Here is a 16,064-nt window from a genome sequence, read left to right as displayed (position 1 = left end):
TGATGTCTCAATTAATTTGCTTTAGAATAAACATTTTAAATCTCCATTATATTTTTAATATATGACAGCATATAAACCTTAAAGTAAGTTAAAAGACTCAACAGATTCAGCCAGACGTAATGATGAAGGTGTTTTGAGGGCCCTCAGAAGGTTTTGATTTGAAGAACAAAGAGTACGAGATGAAGAGTAAGGGGTCAAAAGGTCTGTGATATATTGAGGGGTCTGTCCATTTGGTGCTCTAAAAACTAACATTTTAAAATCAATTCTGAATTAGAATGTGAATACAATTTTTTTATTTAAGCAATATCGCTCGAGTAGGAGTGTGATATAGCCTACGGCCTCGTGCCTCTGGCCTAATCACAGCCGTGATGATATAGAGCTATATCACATGACTCCGAGAGCGATATTGCTTTTATACAACAGTTCGACGGCACACGTTTGAAAAACGAAAACTTTAAAACAACAACGGAGTAATTTTAAAAGCCTCTTTGTTTGAGAACTACTTCTTCCGCCACAGATTTGAGGGCGGCCAGAATGACAGGTAAAACTTTCGGCTGCTTTGAAGCTCATATTAACTCAATGGACAGATTCGCCGTTTTTAAATATTACAATTTCTTGGTCACAAAGTGTAGTTTTAAGATTAGTTCAGTCGAGAATATATATGTATTATATTTAAATCTACAGTCGATTAGTAAAGATAGTGCCTGTTTGAACATTTGCTTAGTGAGATTCGGTATGAATGAAAACCAAAGCATGAGCGGACGTCAGTGTTCACTCGCCCCGCTGACCACCGCCCTCTCTGGGCTACATCTCTGACAGGGATTCCCTGGCTCTCATGTTGGCCTTGTTTGTTTATGATCGTCAAAATGAGATCAAATCAGCAGTATTTGGTGTCATGATCAAACTAGTACTTGTTTTTTTATTCATATTTAGTGTCTTTTGTGTTGTTATTGTTTTGGCGCGAGGTAAAAGTTAATAAAACTACATGTATAACGTTACTATTGCTTTCTCATTTATTCTTAACGTGATACGAGCACTCGATTATTATTATTAAACTTTGTTCTTGTCAGTACTATATAAAACGGTGTTTTATAAGTGTCAGAGAGATGTTTTTGCATGCTGCTTATAAATATATCAGTGGCGATATCTCATAACGTGTTTTAATAGTCACGTCACGATAAAGTAAATGATCAATGTCCACATTTAAAAGCAGCGGTGCTTACCTGCAGTTCTACGGTGTTTTCGCGTTCTGATAAGAAATATAGCTCCAGAAAAAAAACGAGTGTTTATATTCCTCTTTCCAAGTGTTAATCGTCCACACGATGTGACAAGACATTACTCCCATTAACTTTAACGTAACATCCAAGAGCGCTGATCTTTGACGGAATAATAACTTCCGATTGGGGATTCACCGACTGATTTACGAGCTAGTGAACTAATAAGACACACGGAGAGTGTTTAAAAACAGCGCGTCTGTGTTTTTCCATTAAGAGATGAGCCTGTTTAGAGGACCTCCATTCACTAGTTGGCGGAATGATACGAAAGGTGAAGCGGTTACTGTGCCGTTATCAGTACAATATCGCATAGCTCTTAGCCAATCAGATTCGAGAACCAGAAAGAACTGTTGTATAATTTAATTTATTGCTATTATAATCCAGTCGTTTTCATTTGTGGGTTTTAATCATTCTGAACATTATTTGTTTGGGACTTACACACACAAACCTTAATTACACTTTACATAAATTGTTAAGGTACCCTCATACATCTGACACACACAAACAATTAACATCATGTCATGATGACCAACAGCAAAGTCTAACATTCACTCTCAGCTAGAAACATAACGTGGACATGACACTATTGACAGGTGACGAGGGACACTGGTCAAAAATGCCAATTTCTTAATATTCAAACATTGTTGGAAACATTTGGGATGATCTCTGTACAGAAGATATATAACACTAGCGAGTCTTTGTTGGATATTTTAATGCAAAATCTTACATGTTGCCCCTTTAAAATACAGAGCTGTGCACAAACATACATTTAGTTTGAAACACTGCGTAAACATTTGGCCTGTATTTGTATTTATTTCTAGCTTATCCTGTACGAAGCGCTGTTGAAAAAGTAATATAAACTCTCTGAGGAGCTGTTAACAGATTATTTTAAAGCAGAGTTTAGGCAGAACTGTAAGTCTTTATGTCTCCGAGTGGAGATGAGCCGATTCTCTGTATGTCTGTGGAATACACCAGGAAATAAGAGCAGATTTACATCTGGTTTGATCATCATAGATGTTAAGGGCAGCATGCTGCTTTTTGCTTTTTACAATAATGGACCATCATATATTTTATTATTTCCTTTGGCCTATATATCCAAAAAAACCTGTGACATAATAATAAAACACATTTGTTGTTGTACAACAAAAGTTAAATGGAAAATATTGATTGCTATATGAACGCATGTATTGCACATTTGTCACTCAGCAAAAACACATCCAACTTAATCCTTTACTTTCATTCAGTATGTTCAACAATGCTAATGGTTTTTATTAAATGCACATTTAATTGGTGCAAGTAATATCCATGAATGATGTGCACTCTTACAGTTACATGTTTGCATTTGTTATAAAATTTTACAGCAGAATGAGAGTGTGTGTGTGTGTGTGTGTGTGTGTGTGTGTGTGTGTGTGTGTGTGTGTGTGTGTGTGTGTGTGTGTGTGTGTGTGTAATATTTGCTTTAAATGGAAAATGTTTTATATGGAAAATAGCACCTAAAATCATGTTTTTTTAAAGATGGGTTTCATGAAAACTGTAACAGATGTAGATCACTGAAGTTAGTGCTTGTGTCAAATTAGAAAATTCAGTGCATGAGATCCTGAGTGTCTGTTCTGTGTTGAGCTGTGGAGGTCTGGAGAGGTGAAATTGAGCAAGTTAGTGGAGCAGAACCGAGCAGAACACCTGGAGCTTTAATGAGTGTGAGTTCTGTTAACAGAGGTTAATGAGAGGTTAATACATTCACTAAGCCTGCTTCACTTCATATACTATCTCTGGTTTCCTTCCTCCTTCATCATCTTTCCTCATAGACAAAATCTCTTCATTCTTAAAAGTTGTTTTCTATTGCTTTTTTAAAAACATAGAATGCTTTAAGTAATTTCCAGAAAGGTACATTTGATAGATAATTTAAAAAAAAAAATTTTTTTAATTTGAGTTCTACTATTGTTTTGAGCTGTTCATCTATCAGCAGTGACAGGAGTAACATAAAAGTATTAAAGCCAACCTGAACAAATCCTCAAGCGCGCTCATACTCATTCACAAACACTTCTGCATTTATAAAGATGAGCAGAAGATATAAATGACTGAACACTGAAGCATTACGCAGATTTAAACTGTTGGTCACAGAATCTCAGACACGGATCAGACCTAAACTGATGTTCAAAATCTATTTAAATCTATTAATCAGTATAAAAAAATCAAAGTTACATAAAAAAACAAAAAAGTTTTCTGTGCTTAATATGTCTTTGTCATATATTTTAATTGCACAAAAATGCGTCCATTTCATGATGACCAAACATTTAAAGGCCTTTTGTTAACAAATGAGTAGAGCCGATTCTGACGTTTTATTTGTTATTTGTTTAATTGTGCTGTTTGCTTTTTTTTTCAGATTTGCAAAATATTCGTTAATTTTAATGTGTGCCGGAAAGGTTAGGTTCATTTTATTTTTAATTACGTGTGTCGATCACTTTAACAAATGGCAAGGAAGGATAAAGTTTTAACATCAACGTACGGCATAAGTCAGCCACTCTCAGCACATAGATCTCTCGCATACAATAAAAAATGATGCTAAATAGCACTAAAAGTGATTCACTGCATCATAGTGCTAAACATCAACTGTGTAGAACCATATGTGCTTCAAGTTTTAACACCATTTATGGTTCTACAGAGGTCCTATAGCGCTAAAAATGGTTCCCTTATGATTACGAACTTTTAGTATTTAGCACCATTTTTACAACAGCTCTTAAGACACATTTGCCAATACTTTCCGGGACAATAGGACAACAGGACAATAATGCTAATAAACTTTACTCATTAAAGTAAGAATACTTTTGTTTTTAGTGAGACGGGGTTTCAGAAATATTAATCAGCTATAGATGTAGGCCCCAACCAGTGGTGTAGTGGTGCCTGGAGAAGTGGGTATACTCTTAATTCATGCCCCCACTTTTATAAAGTAGAAGTGGGTATACACCATGTCATCAAATAAAGAAGTGGGTATACTCCGTATACCTGCGTATTATACCCTGCACCACTGGCCCTAACCCCCAAAACAAACATGTGTGATGTGGATGTAAATGTCACGTTTGTCTTGAGTGTATTCATCTATATCTGATTATTAATATTGAATTATATTATTTAGTCCTGTTTTTTCCACTTTAAAATGCAATGAACCCCCGTGTTAATTTTATAGACCCTTAATTTCTTCATTTACAGTGCGATCTGTAACAGTGCGTCGTATTCTTTTAATGCCAGTAGAAAAAATATATCTCCCCTTTACTTCATGTATGTCACAGACAGTATCACAGTAGGTCCATGTAAATTGTCTATCATTTTATTAAAACCTGTCAAACGTGGCAGGCACTGACTGCGGACAAATAGCTTTAAATTAATTATTTTATTTCGTGCATATAGCCTAACAACGATTGCACTTTTTGCTGCCGAAATTTATTTGAGTTTCTTGTTACTTTATTATTGTTGTTGCTTAAGCACAACTTGGTTTAAAATAAAATCATTTGTGGTTTAGGAAGTCTGCCTGCATTTATTTCCCATTAGTATTTATATGTACGTGATACGTATTATGAGATAAGTTAAAAAATAAACGTAAAGTTACAAACTAAAATCTTCCAAATATGTTTTAGTATCATCCATTATGAGGTTCGACTACTTGATTGAAATAATTTAATTTTATGTCATTTCTATCACACACACACACACACACACACACACACACACACACACACACACACACACACACACACACACACACACACACACACACACACAAGCTGTGTGACGTAGCAGCATTGATCCGCCTCTTTTCTATCTCTTAATATCTTTCAGTCTTTCGGCTTCGAAGCGTCTAAATGATTGAGTGGATCTGCAGTTTCTGAGGTGACTCACAGGAATATTCAGACATCAGGGGAAATGAAAAGGAAACTGTGATTTTAATGGAAATCTGAAAAGAAACGCATATGGAAGGGTGGAAATATCTAAAGAGAAAATACATGGAAAAGCTCTTCACCGTCTTATCATCTTTAATCTTTTCAGTCATGTTTTAGTTATATCACCACAGCACAGATTTATTAGAAGCTGCGCATTTGTAACGTTATAGCCTAATCAATGAATTGAAAACTAGCGTCAAATCACGTCGAACTGGAACTCTGAGGATAAAGTCTAAAGATTAATTCATCGTGTTTTGAGTTGAATTGCTTTTTGTGAAGTAGTATGTAAAGTTGTAGGCTTATAAATTGAAGTCTGTTGCGACGTGAATTAAGGATTTTAGAGTTTAAATTCGTGTGAAAAGTTTCGCGATAGATGAGGTATAGGCTATTCGCTTCATCGTTTCATTTGAAAATATTATTCCCACTGACAATGTCCAAACAACAGGAACATCAGGAAAAACGAATCCTGGAAATGATTAATAAACTGTAAATCGTGCTTTAACGAATAACATGGTTAAAGTGCTTTATTTTATCAAAAAAACTAGAGAAGGACAGCAGTGCTTGTTGCTAAACTCCATGTGTCAGAAATGAAGGAAAAATCTAAGAATGCTGCGAAGACACGAAGAGAAAAAGAAAATGGAGAATTTTATGAACTGGCCAAATTGCTGCCGCTGCCCTCGGCCATCACATCTCAACTGGACAAAGCTTCAATCATCAGATTGACCACCAGTTACCTGAAGATGAGAGCTGTGTTTCCAGACGGTGAGTTATCATTTAAGACTCGTGTCGAGGATTTACGCAAATTGTCTGACTGATCTCATATCGCCACGTATCATTGATTTATATACAACAATACTTTGTTTTTGGTCTCATTGTTATTTCTTAAAATATTGTAATGTTTTATTGATCATGTGAAAAGAAATAACATTGATTCATTATGTTGGAATAAATTAAAGGGAACGTTCGCATGCGTAGCCTACTGATCGAAGAGATAAAATGTCGAAAGGCGTTTTTCTGAAATGTTGATTAAAGTAGGCTACAATATTTTTATATAGAAAATACAATTCTAATACATAGAAAATACTTTGTGAAAAATCCCCTTAAAATAGTTTTTTTTATATAAAATATATTTCTAAATGCTTCTAAACGTTTCAATGAAAATGTCTTGTAATAATTCATGAGAAGAAAATTATTTGCGAATAATTACAATGGCACATTAAATATATGTTAAGATATCGTGTTATCAGCATTAAAATGTCATCTGTACAAATAGCATATATTTGTCAAAATTACTATCTAAAAAGTTTGAGTTTAATAAACGCAACAGTACTTTTGAAATGAGCAAATTAACAGTACGCGTAAAAACGGGTTAGTTAGTGTTATTGTTTGTTATGTGTTTTTTTTTCTCAGTCACACATTTTTGTAATGTACATTTCCTCAACATATTTATAGAATAATACAATGTATGCTATGGTTCGCTTATGATGAACATTCAGACATAACTGTATCCATGATTGGCTAGGTTAGCATATTTTTCGTTGAAAAATTATAATTATCACCCACACATTATAAAGTAACGTTTCATTAAAGTAACCGAAAATCCCCAAAACAACATTAAATATATTAGATCCTGCTGGGTTTCTTTTTTCGTTTACACAGAGCTTAAATCGACCAGAAAAGACCTAACAGTTTATAATGTTAATGGGAAGCTGACACTTTTAGTAATATAATATGCAGGTTAGGTTTTTAAGAAATATTTTCAATTTTTTAAGAAATATTAGTTTGCGACCAAAATATTTGTCCATCCGAAACTATTTATCTATTAGGCTTTCTCTCTTTAAAAGTCAACTTATGATAAGAGAAAGAGACAAAATCTTAGACAGATAAAATATGAAGTCCTTAACCGATTTGAATGAAGTTTTGTTGTGTTTGTTTCTTGTGTGAGGTCTCGGAGAGGCGTGGGGTCAATCATCACGGATGAGTCCTCTGGACGTCATGGCCAAAGACCTCGGATCTCACCTGCTGCAGGTGCGGCACGTATTTTAAAAGCACATTTTACACCTTTTGGCGAATCTACTTTAATCTTATATGTATTCAACAGTATTAAGCCAAAACTTTAATTGCTGACGTTTATATATAGACATTTATTTTATAATGTTAATTGTATTGTGGCAATTATTTACAATTGTTCAAGCTGTTCAAACGGTATGTGTGGTAAGATTGCTGACCCAAGCCCTTTGCGGTGCTACTCTATCAGCTTAGTAACATAGCGCACGATTGTGAAAATTAATAATATGAAAATATGTTTTTGATACACATTTGTTTTCATTTATCATTACTATTTTTAATGTTTTCAGACTTTAGACGGGTTTGTGTTTGTCGTCGCGCCAGATGGAAAAATCATGTACATTTCAGAAACAGCTTCAGTGCATCTCGGTCTGTCACAGGTAAGAGTTTAACATGCGGTTTAGTGGCAAGGTTACTAACCCACACTTTACAGAGTCTGTTTAAATATCTAGGAAGATATTAGAACAATGTTTGAGAAGAATAAAGAGGGAATGGAAATCGTTGACAGAACTCTTTGTAAAGTATTGTCATTTTTACAGTCATCTCTTGGGTTTTTTGTTTTGAGAAATTCAGAGATATAATCATAAACGTAGTTGTATGACAAAAAAGTTTGATATTTTATTAGACTTATATCTGGACATTATATGAGTCAAATACACACACATTATACTTGTATACACACTCATACCTCATGGACGTAATGGTTTTTACAGACTGTAGGAATCCCTAAACCCAACTTTTAACCTCATATAGAGAACTTTAGGCATTTTTATTATATATAAAATTACCATTCAGTATGTTTTTAAAGCCAATTGATTCACGAGGACACATGGAGTGTGAACCATTATTAAACATTTATAAATCATGTATTGTATGTATTGTAAACCTCATAAACCACATACATATACACGCACGCACGCACGCACACACACACACACACATACACACACACATTCTGTTCAGTTTTAGATCTCAATGATAAATGTATGCTTTAGTACAAAAGGTTAGAATTCCAGAGGATTAAATATTACTCTAAGGATAAAAATCTCTTTGGCCAAATTAGTTCACTGAATTATTAGTCATTAAAATCTGTAATTATTATTAAGGCTACGCAGCATTACAATGAAAAATATTTAGAATAATTTGAAGGTCCTCTGCTATATTCATGAAGATCTGTACGGGTGACTTAAAAGGACAACGCTGTTTTTTAGTTCATAGTCAAAACAGCTTCGGTCATAAGAGAAGAGCTCAACTCACATGGAACAATGCAAATAATGCTGTTAATGTAGGAACACCTGTGTATACTGACCATTCAAATATGTGGTTACTGGTGAACGACAAAAAGAGTGTGTGTGTGTGTGTGTGTGTGTGTGTGTGTGTGTGTGTGTGTGAAAGAAGCACAGTTCAATATTAACTTCAGCAAAGCAAAAATCACAAGCAGTGTCAACAGTGACTTCATTATGTTCACTTAAATCTCCGAGTGTGACAGACGTTATTGTGTCTGGACTCAGATATGATCAGAAACACACAGATCCTGGTGTGAACACACACTGACAGCACATTCCTGCACGGCCGCAGCGCTCCTGCGCTCTCAATGCGCCGCTGCATTACAAAGCTCAGATTAACTCTCTCAGCTGCAGCTGCAGGAAAGTAATTTGTTGCTGAAGTGTTGTGAAGTGACCCTGCCTGTGTCTGCTGTGCCCTGCTAATTTACACACAAAAATAGATCAAAGTCCAGCACAGAAGCCGCTTTTGTTTTCACATGCAAATCGTGTTTTTATACATTAACTCTTTGCTGTGTGAAGCAGACAGTCTCTCTGTGAGGAACGTAGATCAGTTTCAGACAAACAGGAGCTTAGCTTTAGTGCCAGTGCACTAAACATTTTTGTGAGTTGATGTAATCTTCTTAAATGATACAGATTTATGCTAATCTTAATCTCGACTGCCTCTTTTTTACTCTAAACATTTGACTGATTTATTCAACCTCCCAAACACAACACACAACTTTCTGAATGTAAACTAGGATGTGAAATCTATTGTGTGTCGTCACAGGTGGAACTGACTGGTAACAGCATATTTGAGTACATCCATCCTTCTGATCACGATGAGATGAACGCCGTACTCAGCACACACCAACCTCTACACGCTCACTTCATGCAAGGTACACACACGTGCACAAACTATACACAGCACCCAAAAACACACATCATACACACAACTAAACCTTCTAACACATTATATATACACACACACACACTTAACCAGCAAGCACACACATCATACTCAACATAACCTCTCAACCACACCATACTGATCAAGAGACAAAAGTCTATTTCATAAAAAGGTCTCTGTCTCTTCTGATGTGTTTAAGAGTGTGAAATCGAGCGCTCGTTCTTTCTGAGGATGAAGTGTGTTTTGGCGAAGAGGAACGCAGGTCTTACGTGTGGCGGTTATAAGGTGAGAACAAAAGAAAGCAAACATGCAGCAAATCATGATCCCATGAAACACATGTGCACTTATTTCGAATTCAAACAAAAATAAACAAATTAAATGTGTGAGCAATTATTCCATCACGTCTGGATGTATTTGTCATTTTATTAATACAGAAAACCTGCATGCTGTAACCCAACATACTGTAGTAAAACTCAAGATCTGGCTACATGAGACATGAATCCATGACTATATCTATTACCAGATTTCACATTGTGTCTCCCTGACACACCTACAGCTTAGAGCTTGATAAAGTCATTTATGAATCATGGCAGCGATTGCTTACCAGATTTGTTTAAAATTTACATTGGCAATAAGCAAGTGGTTTATGTCAAGCAGAAAATAGATGGCACAACTCACACGCACCGCTCAGGTTAGCAAGATAAAAATAAATAAATGATGTAATTGTAGCGATTGTGTATGTGTGTGTGTGTGTGGGGGGGGGGTGGTATATGTGGTTTACGGGGACACAGGAACAGCTCAAAAAAATCATACTAAATGGTAGTTTTTCATCGATTAATGACTGACAACAGGTTTTTGGGACATTGGGGTTAGGGTAAATGGACTGCATTTATATAGCGCTTTTAACAGACCAATGGCCATCCAAAGCACTTTACAAGTTTGCCTCACATTCACACACACATTCATACACCGACGGCGGTGTCAGCCATGCAAGGCACCATCCAGCTCGTCGAGAGCAGCTTGGGTTAGATGTCTTGCTCAAGGACACCTCAACACTTGGTCCAGTGGAGCCGGGGATTGAACCACCAACCTTCCGGTTTGTAGACAACCTACATGAACCACTGAGCCCAACGTGTGTGTGTGTGTGTGTTCAGAGCATATAGAAATCAGCCACAGAAATCAGTTTAGACAGAGCTTGCTTACATAAGATGACACACACACACACACACACACACACACACACACACAGACATTTCATAAAGAAAGTAACTTTAATTTTATATTATGTCAAATTATAGTTATTCTCACAAGCATCTCATTTGGAGTCCAGGTCAAAACTCAAGTCATTTGTTTTGTGAATTTGTAAAAACGACTAAAGAAGAAGAGGCTGGTGTAATTTTGTGCAGTTATTATAGTTGTCTATCTGTGTGCAGGTGATTCACTGCAGCGGGTACCTGAAGATTCGTCAGTTCGTGATGGACGTGTCACTCTACGAGTCGTGCTATCAGATTATCGGTTTGGTGGCGGTCGGTCACTCCCTCCCCCCCAGCGGCATCACTGAGATCAAACTTCACAGTAATATGTTCATGTTTCGTGCCAGTCTCGACCTCAAACTCATCTTCCTGGACAGCAGGTGAGATTGAAATGAGACACAAATGTGACAAAGTAGAGGTAGAGATAGTGCTATAATGTAAAATATAAAAGTGTTTCACTTAACTATACAAAGACTGTAATAATATCTTTGATTTGATTGTGTGTTAGGGTGGCAGAGTTAACAGGTTATGAGCCGCAGGACTTGATTGAGAAAACTCTCTATCATCACGTGCACGGATGTGACGTGTTTCACCTGCGATATGCACATCATATATGTGAGTCGCGAGCTCTTTTCATCTCATCCAGTGTACAAACAGTAGAAAGAAACAGATGAAGTGAATGTTTATTCCAGTATACTTGTGAATCCTAAACCTATAGAGTGGTTTCCCAGACAGGGATTAGCTTAAGGCAGGACTAGGCCTTGGAAATATAAGTAGTTTTAACAAAAAACATTACTTGTGTGCATTTTGAGGCAAAATAAAGGGCGTTTACATTTATTAAAGCTATTCCATTTATTTTAGTCTAGGACTAGTCTAATCCATGTCCGGGAAACCACCCCATAGTGCATGAAATAATACAATCAATTCATTTTCTGATAACTTTGTATCATAATATGCTCTGCTCTACATGCATAATTTCTTATATATTCTTTTATCTCTAAATCGCGTTCCCTCAGTCCGTATTTGGAGCAGAAAATTACGGCAGAATAATTCAGTTTACAGTATTTCATATTTTTGTCATTTTTTCTCTGTCTGTCTGTCTGTCTGTCTTAGTGTTGGTGAAGGGTCAAGTCACCTCTAAGTACTACCGTCTGCTGTCGAAACACGGTGGTTGGGTTTGGGTGCAGAGCTGCGCTACGATTGTACACAACAGTCGCTCATCTCGGCCACACTGCATCGTCAGCGTCAACTACGTGTTGACGTGAGTGAGCAGCTGTAGAGGGGGTTTGAATGACATGAGGGCGAGTAAACAATGACAACATTTAGATTTTTTGAGTGAATTAACCCTTTAAAGGTGTGTTTCTGCAGGGATGCGGAGCATACAGAGATGTTGTTAACTCAGGACCAGATCAGATCTAGATCGTCTGTCTCCTATAAAAACTGTCTTACATCTCCTCAGGACTCACACAAACAGCTTAAAGCCAAAACTGCAAGAATAAAAAACAAACTCAAAGTTTCTCCATATCCTCAGGTAAAACTGCTCATGCACAATTGCTCAGGGCATTGTTTTCATGTGCAGTCTCTAACCTGACCGCTTCGTGTTTCCAGACTTCTCAGCATCCTGATAAACTGGAGTCTCAGCCGTGGAAGTCCAGTCAGGACGAGAGTGCCGTCTCGCTGCCGCAGATCCCTGAACCACGACAGGTGGCGTCTTACTCTATGCCCCACTCGTACACGAGCCTGCACGCATCAGCCGATGACCGAAAGCTGCGAGCGACGTCGAGCTCCCCCGGAAGACCCGTTCTGTCCTCGCTGCAGTCTCAGGACAACGTTCCCTGGAGCTTTAGTGAAAACAAACCTGCTGTAAATCTCCAACCAGCCCGCAGCACATACTCAGGTTACTAACACTCACGATACAGTTAGTTAAACATGTAATCAGTAGGGAATGAAATAAAACATATTTGGCGTACTGTCCACGGGGAGAGCTTCGAGCTCTGAATTTTAGCCCGTACCCAGTCTACTCCCCCCTCTTTAACTGGGATAGATGTACTAGCAGAGAGTGAGGTGATGGGGTGGATGCTGCAAAAACTATCATGGGACAGAGGTTAGGGACGGCTATTTATAGACACCTCTTCCTGCTGATTGGTTGGATTACATGACCATGCTTTTCTCGAACTTAAATAAACTTCATAAGAAATAGTGATTACAGATTAAGACAGAAACCCAACACTCACGAGACACAACAGTCAACCAGACTGACAGATCTTTATTATATCAACACCAGAAGTAAAAGCAGACAAACTGATTTGTGTCAGCCATTGTTTTGGAGCACCACATGTATTCTTGACGTGACGGGTTGTGCGTGTAACTGTTCATGACTCTGTCATACAGGTTACAGCAGGAGATTCACCACCGAGCTGCTGCACGAAGGTTACAGATCTAGTGGTGCGTTTAAAGAGGAACCGAACGAGACCCGGGAGGATGACCCGGGCGGCCCACCGCTGGCTACAAGCATCTGTGAGCATCCCAGAGGACATCACGGGCCTCCGGGCCTCGGCCGCCACTTGCCCGTACAGATGGTGTTGGAGCAGAGACGCAGGCTGTGTGTGACGGACGTCCCGTACGAGGCGAATGACAGGCAAAGGTGTCCGGACCGACTCCCAGAGCAGAACAGCCTAGAGGAGAGGAGGCTTCTCTTGGAAATGAGCCTTCCGCCACAAAGTTCATTTGTTTCTTTGAACGTCCACCACGTTTTGGCCAAGCGTAGCTCCTTCCCATCGGGCCCTTATGCTCTGAGTCATTTAACCGAGAACTACGGCTACCGAGGAGAGGAGGTGAATCCGTGCTTGTACCGGACACAAAGTCCCACCTCCAGCCCCTCCCCTGAGGGACGACACGTTCCCCATTACATCGGCACGTCTGTTATCATAAGCAACGAAAGGTGACACTCAGAATTCACTGGATGAATGACACGGACTGTAGCGGTTAAACATTACAATGACTAAGAGTGTACAGGCGGTCTAGAAGACATTTTATGCAAACTTACAAAGTCTACAGTGGATATATAAACACACATTGTCCCAAAGAGATTTATAGATTCATTGTTTTATTGAAGCAACAAAATGTCAGGAATAAAACCTTTTCTATTTTTGCTGCATGTGCGGTAGGCGGTCCAGTTGGACATAGAGCCATGATATCTGGAAAACCAATGAAGAAAAGCTCAAACATGTTTTGGTGGTAAAGAGTCTCCAGATGTTTAGCGCAGCAGTCGATTCACCAACGCTCTTTAGATATTTCGACTGACATAACCACCCAACTATTGAATTGAAACAATAGAAAGTTTTTACCATATCATGACATGATTTCAGACATTTACTAAAACATGTTAGAATTTAATTTCACATGTAACTACAAACCCTAACAAATCGGATGAGATAAACATTGTCTTTAATGTATTTGAACTGATTTATATAGTGTACGATCTTATTTCGCTGATATACAAAATAAGCAAATATTTAAGTCACCCGCACTTCAGTTTAATAATGGTACAAAAGGACAACTGTATAAAGAGAATCAATATGAAATTTAAAAAAATGATGAAAATGATGATGTCACAGTCTCTTGTCAAACAATAAATGAATGCAGTGTCACATGCAAAGGCTCATGGCATGTGTGTTCACGGGGACTTGTTTTCGAAGCAGTGGGAAAACTTCTGTCTACACTATAGTAGATAAAACCTTCGATGAAGGATTTTTCGGTCTAATACTCTCAATTCAGGCCTGTGGAAGAGTAAACACAGGCTCTGTTTGTTTGCTGATGAAGACTGCAGCTTTTCATGATTTTGAAGGAGAGCCAACAGACTCTTGCGCCCATCTCTGGGGAGAGAAGATTGGAATATGGTATTATGCAGCAATATTACAGATGATAGATTTGGCTTGACCTCCATGCACCCTCTTGCTGAAATTGTTTAACAGGATATTGTGGCTGTGACATTTATGGATCTGAGACGCTGAGCTATTTGCGTAATGATTTTTAAAGGCTGAGAGCGCTTACGTGGGCATTTAGCCTTAAGAACACTCATGGGTAAATGTGTCCACGTGCCACTTGAGTCCTGGACCTCTTAAAGATATATTGAGGACCTCGATGTGGTCCAGAGGAGATAGTAACAGTTATTTAATAAAGCACTTAAGACCGAATCACACACACACACACACACAGGAACAGACGGACGCACAAAATCCGAGAAAGTGTTAAACGTCAAATGGGTTTGTAATGAGGTGAAAGATCTCAGACCGTTTAGAGAAGCTGGGAGGAACATTGCACCTCATCAGGACCAGAGACGAGTCTGACAGCGAGGTGTGAAAGACAAATGAGGTGAATCTAAATGTGAGCGGATGAACGCAACAGAGCCAGGAAACCCAACACACACACACACACACACACACACACACACACAAAGTGAAGGCATCACATAGACAGACATTGATTTCATACCAGGCCAACAGAAAAGGTTAACCTTTACCAAAACCTTGTGGACAAAAGTAGATTTAAAACCAAATGGCTTAGCAATGGGGGCAGTCATAGGTTTGAGTCTCACACCTGGCAGGCTGCGACTGAGGTGCCCTTGAGCAAGACGCGTTTAACCCTAACTAGCTACAGTGACAGCAGCCCACAGCTGTGTGTGTGTGTGTGTGTGTGTGTGTGTGTGTTTGTGTGTCCACTACTCACTGGGATGGGTTGAATGCAGAGGTCACATTTTGAGTATGAGCTACTGTACTTGACAGTCACTTCACATCAATCCTTTTTTAGAATCTTTTCATTTGCGACTGCCCCCTAAAGTGACCCCAGATTGTTTCTGTACATGTCCTAATGCATTTCTTAAAAAAATCTTCACACACACAAACACATCTCATCACACACAGTCTGACTGGCAGCTAGATCAGGGCCCGTTTCAGAAAGGTGGTTAAGTGAAAACTCTGAGTATCTTCACCCTGAAATGAGGGAAACTTACTTTCAGCGTCATTGGTTCGAATACCAAGTTGGCATATTTCAAAAAAAAATTATTAAAGACAAACCTTTGTAAAGTACGGTAGCCTTTTATGTAGTATTATTCCTAATTAGATTTTTATCTGCTGTCATGTTCCTTTTGTCCATGTGATTGCATCTGCATGAAAATTAATATAAGGCTCAATATCTTGTGCCCAGTTTATTTACATCTGATATTTTAACTGTGATGAACCTTTACATGTACCTATTGACTCAAGTAGCAATTTCCCACAACAACTCTTTTCTTTAAAATATATACTCGGAATTGGTGTACACTTGCGACAGTACTTTCAGTTTTAGTAGTAAAAAGGATGTAG

The 16,064-nt window shown here is 38.1% G+C and overlaps 1 protein-coding gene across 1 annotated transcript; it reads left to right on the top strand.

Moving 5' to 3' along the window:
* Positions 1–5,103: 5,103 nt before the first annotated feature.
* LOC129447385 (single-minded homolog 2) lies at positions 5,104–15,641 on the top strand. The gene is made up of 11 exons (XM_055209098.2): positions 5,104–5,971; positions 7,155–7,237; positions 7,567–7,656; positions 9,329–9,437; positions 9,648–9,733; positions 10,882–11,081; positions 11,210–11,316; positions 11,815–11,962; positions 12,070–12,232; positions 12,310–12,598; positions 13,093–15,641. The coding sequence occupies exons 1-11, from the start codon at positions 5,797–5,799 to the stop codon at positions 13,644–13,646; spliced, it is 2,004 nt and encodes a 667-aa protein (XP_055065073.1). The 5' UTR covers positions 5,104–5,796; the 3' UTR covers positions 13,647–15,641.
* The last annotated feature ends 423 nt before the right edge of the window (positions 15,642–16,064 follow it).

This window comes from Misgurnus anguillicaudatus, chromosome 12 (genome assembly GCF_027580225.2).
Source record: "Misgurnus anguillicaudatus chromosome 12, ASM2758022v2, whole genome shotgun sequence".
Classification (NCBI taxonomy): domain Eukaryota; kingdom Metazoa; phylum Chordata; class Actinopteri; order Cypriniformes; family Cobitidae; genus Misgurnus; species Misgurnus anguillicaudatus.
This window is presented reverse-complemented; position numbering and strand designations above follow the sequence as displayed.

Coding starts and splice junctions, on each gene's coding strand:
- LOC129447385 (XM_055209098.2), top strand. CDS start 5,797: ATGAAGGAAAAATCTAAGAATGCTGCGAAGACACGAAGAGAAAAAGAA. Junction 7,657..9,328: donor TGCATCTCGGTCTGTCACAG/GTAAGAGTTTAA, acceptor GTGTCGTCACAG/GTGGAACTGACTGGTAACAG. Junction 11,963..12,069: donor AGCGTCAACTACGTGTTGAC/GTGAGTGAGCAG, acceptor GTGTTTCTGCAG/GGATGCGGAGCATACAGAGA.